General features: G+C 36.2%; 1 protein-coding gene across 1 annotated transcript in view; it reads left to right on the forward strand.

The window, feature by feature from the left end:
- The window catches only part of LOC138694124 (uncharacterized), a 563,234-nt gene that overhangs the window by 496,426 nt on the left and 61,794 nt on the right, over positions 1 to 5,014 (forward strand). The window contains exon 6 of the mRNA XM_069817739.1: positions 202 to 323. Within this exon, the coding sequence (XP_069673840.1) occupies positions 202 to 323 (122 nt within the window). The remainder of the gene's footprint in view (positions 1 to 201; positions 324 to 5,014) is intronic.

Here is a 5,014-nt window from a genome sequence, read left to right on the forward strand (position 1 = left end):
AAGTGTACAAACGCATGCACGCATGAATTCACCATAAAAGTAAACTGTCAAAGTAATAAAGTTGTTGTTGATACATTTAGGTTCCTGCTTGAATAAAATTACATTTTTAATACACTATGAAACAATAACATCTTGCCTCATACTAGAAAATGAACTCAGATATCCAAATATAATAAAATGGTGTATTTTTTATCACTGCAGACGATGAGTGTCCGGTGTTGGAAGAGATCTTGGACACGTGCCGCAGTGCTGACAATCTAGTCGGTGACCACGGACAATTTTTCCTTCCGCTTTGCAGCCTGCATCAGATATGCTACTTGTGTGTAAGTCTCACACCTCTGTCAAAAGCGTACATTATTTGTTTTTCTTTTTACGTGTCTTATTTCTTTTTCCCCTCTCCCGTAACTTGTTTTTGTTTTTTCTTTGCTTCCTTCCCATAATTTATTCCCTTCCTTTCATCATTATAACTTAATTTTGTGTCAGACCATCAGCAAGAATTCGATATCAACACGAAGTATCGATACTTTTATTTTATATTCGTATCGAAAATAGGTATTTATAGGCATATTTACTCGAAAGAAAAAGTATCGGCACTAAGTATCGGTAAAAATAATATAGTTAGTACATTATGTTAAAAAAATAACATTTATTAACATAAATACAATATTGTACAAGAAAAATTAGCATTGTGGTACTTATGGTTTAAATTGTATGCAATTGCCTTTTACTGCAACCACTCCTCCGTAAGCAGTTTCTCGACTATTGTATTATCACAGTCTAGTATATACAGTCACGAAGCTCAATATGTAGGAAATATTCATCCATAGATAGTTGCTAACCACTAGGATCGCTACTATCGCCTCATTACAGACTATACGAAATAGTACCTACACAGTCTATGTTTCTAGTACCCTCAACAACAATCTTCGTGACTAGACTGTGGCATTATTATCCGTTTCGAACTTCTGTAATGTTGTCCCTGCTTTACTAAAAGTCTTTCGGCTGGCATTTATGTTGTAGGGAATGATTTGAAAAACCGAAGTTGAGTAATGAGCACAGACAATAAAAGACTGTAGAATGACGAACCTGAAATTTAGTAGACCAATGAAATTTTCATTTTATACGACACTATACCGTATTTACCCGCGTAATGGACGCTCCCGCATAATGGACGCAACCCCAATTTTTCGCGTTAAAATTAGAAAAAAAAAAATCACCGCTTAATAGACGCATACAGGAATGTGAATCTGGATTGTTGTTATTGTTGATTAAAGCTGAAGAGAATAAAGCTACAAAAACGTATTTAGCATTTCATATAATAATTGTGTTTGTGTATTAAATTACTTTTAAATGGTGTATACCCTTCAAGAGGAAACATAAATCATCCTTACTGATTAAATTTAAGAAATTACAAAAAATAAGCTGTGTTTTATCCTACAATTAACTACTGATAATAACAAAAATACGGGTTGCCAGGTGACGATAAAAAACAAAAGATGCGAGAACAAATGAATGAGGTGTAGGCTATAAACAATTGAATGCTCTTTCATATTTAAGTATAAAGTATAGGCGTGCCATTTTAAATTTCAAAGAGGTGACACCAGGCAATTAAGCCTGGTTTCAGACTTCCCTCAATATCTAAATTGACATGTTTTTTGTTTAAATTGAATTATATTTAAATAATTAGTCATTTAGACTGGGAAGTTTTGAAATGAAAGCCTGTATATAGAGTTTGAAAATAGTAAAATTGTAACATGCGTGACAACTGGAACGGCTGACAGATATTACGGAATTAAAATTTTGAGCAAGTCTTAATGGAAGTCCTCGTGTATGTAGGCAACAATTCCATACGACTGTCCACAAGTAGCATATACTTGTATACAGGGGCTCTTGTTTACTGCACATGCGCAGTGTGCTGTAAGCGAAACTTCCACAATAAGGAAGTTCCGAATTTTATTTCCGTATCTGTACATTAACATAAAGTTAATTCAACTTCTCCTTACTTTGGTTATGTTCACTGTCAGTCTCTGCGCACTGAAAACTTGCAACAGTGAAAGTATCTCCGCCTTCTCGTCTTAGGCCCGTAACACAATTGCAGCATTTTCGCCACCGAGAAATGTGTTGCGAGAAAATTCAGAGATTGATAACATGGATTCAAATGGACGTCCACACACTGGAAGAGATTCTCGTTCGAGGCAAAAACTTCGCGCGAGTTTCTCGCTGGAATCGGTAGCTCAGCGAATTTTCTCGACACATTTATCAAAGATGTTTGACATTTATACTCTTTATGACGATTGAATGTAGAAAAAGATATCACTGGTGGCGATGAATTGTATTGTTTTTATTTGAAAATGAGGAAAGATGGCTGATAATTGCAGTCAGAAACTTATCGAACTTGTACGATGTCACCAGTAGGCCTATTTATATGATACACTGGATGAAAACTATAAAAACACGAAACTTAAAGAAGAAATCTGGAGACAAATATCAGATTATCTGAAAATAAATAGGGCTATATTTTATTTTGATGAGCTTTAATAGTATTAATTAAACATTTGAAATAATGTATCTATATGTCTTAACAGTTTACATAATTTTAATAAGAACACAGCAAAGAATCCTCTATCATATAATGAATGGCAAAAAACTGTGGTCCATTCAACCTGAAATAATGCCTAAACGTATCATCATTCAAATCGAAACCAGTGTCCAAAACTCTCCCTTATTTTCGTAAGATACAATGTGATTTTCAGATATTTCTGGCTTTAATTTTAGGCCTACTTTTTCTTTTCATTAAGGAAATATGTTCATGTAACTCCATTTCCTCATCATCTGAATACTCAGATTCAACATAGCGTTCGTACGTAATTTGTAAAGTACGACAATATACTTACAGGTTATATATTTAAGTACGACAGTATACGTAAATACATAACCTATAATATTTCCCCCAAAGAGTGATTACTATAATAAAAAAATGCTTTCTGCATGAAGGTAGTGCATAGATGATCATAGCGAGGTGTTATCTGTGATAGCGAGAACTCGCTAAGTGTGTGGAGGAAGGCTCTTCGCCTCTTTCTCGCAACACATTTCTCGCTAGCGAAAACTGTGCAAGTGTGTTACGGGCCTTATACCGCTCCCCTCCTCCTATGCTGTGTTTTCCAAACTGTATTTTATATAACGTCATCTTTGCCGACTAACGCCTTAAGTCCGGTTCCCACGGTGCTTGTTTCAGTGATGGATTGCATTCTGGGAGCACTGATGGCAGCTATGCGTGCTTACTTGCTGGAAATCCTGCCCTCTGGTGGCTTGTTTGTTAGCTATCATGCTGGATTTCGAGATTAGGTTGCTTGCTATTATTCGTGTTGGCTTGTATGCTGGAACCAAAGATGATAATATAGCATCACCGCTGGATACCGTGTTGCCATGTTCGTTGTTTTCCAAAAATGTGTGTTTTTTTTATGTTTTCTCTAGTTTCTAAGAAACGGCAATTAAATATCGGACTTCAGCTGTTTTACAGCTCTGGCTTAATTACTTTATTACGACATTTACTATTCTTAATGTAGGACTTTTGTTGTTTTCCACTCACGGTTTATATAAAGGGACATCATTTTATTTTTACTTCAACTTTCATTGTACCTGAGTTTTTGAATGTACTTCACTCCCACCCCTTCTACTAACGAAGTTGCAACTGTCTTCCACACAGAACCAAGGCCGCAGTACTGAGTTAGTGAGTATAGTACATTTCAGAAATATGTTCGCGTTTTCCAGTGACGGAAACTTCCTATTTTCGCACAGGTACTGTCGTCCGTTTGCCTACTTCGCATCCCGATTTCCCCCCACCTGCTTCTGCTCGCTCCACTGTAAAGTCTAGTGGCTGGGCTTTCTTAGCTCTTTTCTGAAAACATTAATTTCTGTTAGGAATTAATTGGACGTCTACGTAATATTATGCAACTGTTTAAAATAACATAAATAAAAGGGCCTCGTTAAGTAATTAACTATCACGTGATTCTCCCCCTTTCTACGATCCTGCGACATAACCACTTGGACGAACAGTAGATAGCATGTCTGAGTAATTTTATCTGTGCGGGTTGGACAGAAATGAAGACTGAATTTACAGTACGTAAGGTACTCTTTTATAGAGTAGGTACAGAATTATTTCAACATGAGTTACTAAGTATGAAGGACTAAACTGATAATTGGAATTAGATGCAATAGTCTATAGTGCGATAAGAGGCACAAAAGATCTGAAGCCTGTATCGAAATGAACGGCCACCATTTTCAAAAATGTGTTTATATATCCATATTATGATTATTTTTCAATTTAACTTCATTCACTATATTGTACGCTAATGTGCAGTAGACAGTATAATATACACTGCATAATGAATACGTTCGCATGTATAACTCAGTTCGTGAGTAAAAACACTCATTGTTAACACTGTACTGTATTTTGATTAAACAAAAAATAATGAAAATTATCAAACTCAAAATCGCGATATTTCCTACTTTATGTAAATGGATGAACTACTTTTCTTCTCTCTTATACCTAGTGAAGTGATTTGTTTGTATTTTACGCCAGTACCATCGAACTCCAGTCGTGGAAGGAGGTAGCAAACTGTGTTTCCGGGTCTCAATCATTAATCCAAAGGTATAGCCAGGTTAATATTAAAAATGTTAATAAAAATAAAATGATGTCCCTGTAGTTTCTGTTTCGTCATGAGTGTTGGAAATGCATGAAGCAGCAGATGATTCTCCAATTTGAACTGTGAAAAGAGCCAGCTGCGTATGAACAGTAACCTACACAGTAACACATGGGAGGCAGCAGTGTACCCACCAAAGCACCAAGCTTGCTGGCCAGCAAGGAAACGAGCATCGTAGGAACTGGGCTTTAGTCACGTAATATTTGAGTGCTTGTTTGTGTTTATTTCCTCCTTTCTATTTATTGAGCGCATTCAGACTCTCAAGATGATGTATGAACCCGTCGTCAGCTCTGTCTTTGTGCCGGTTGCAG

Source organism: Periplaneta americana, chromosome 2 (assembly GCF_040183065.1).
Source record: "Periplaneta americana isolate PAMFEO1 chromosome 2, P.americana_PAMFEO1_priV1, whole genome shotgun sequence".
Taxonomy (NCBI): Eukaryota; Metazoa; Arthropoda; class Insecta; order Blattodea; family Blattidae; genus Periplaneta; species Periplaneta americana.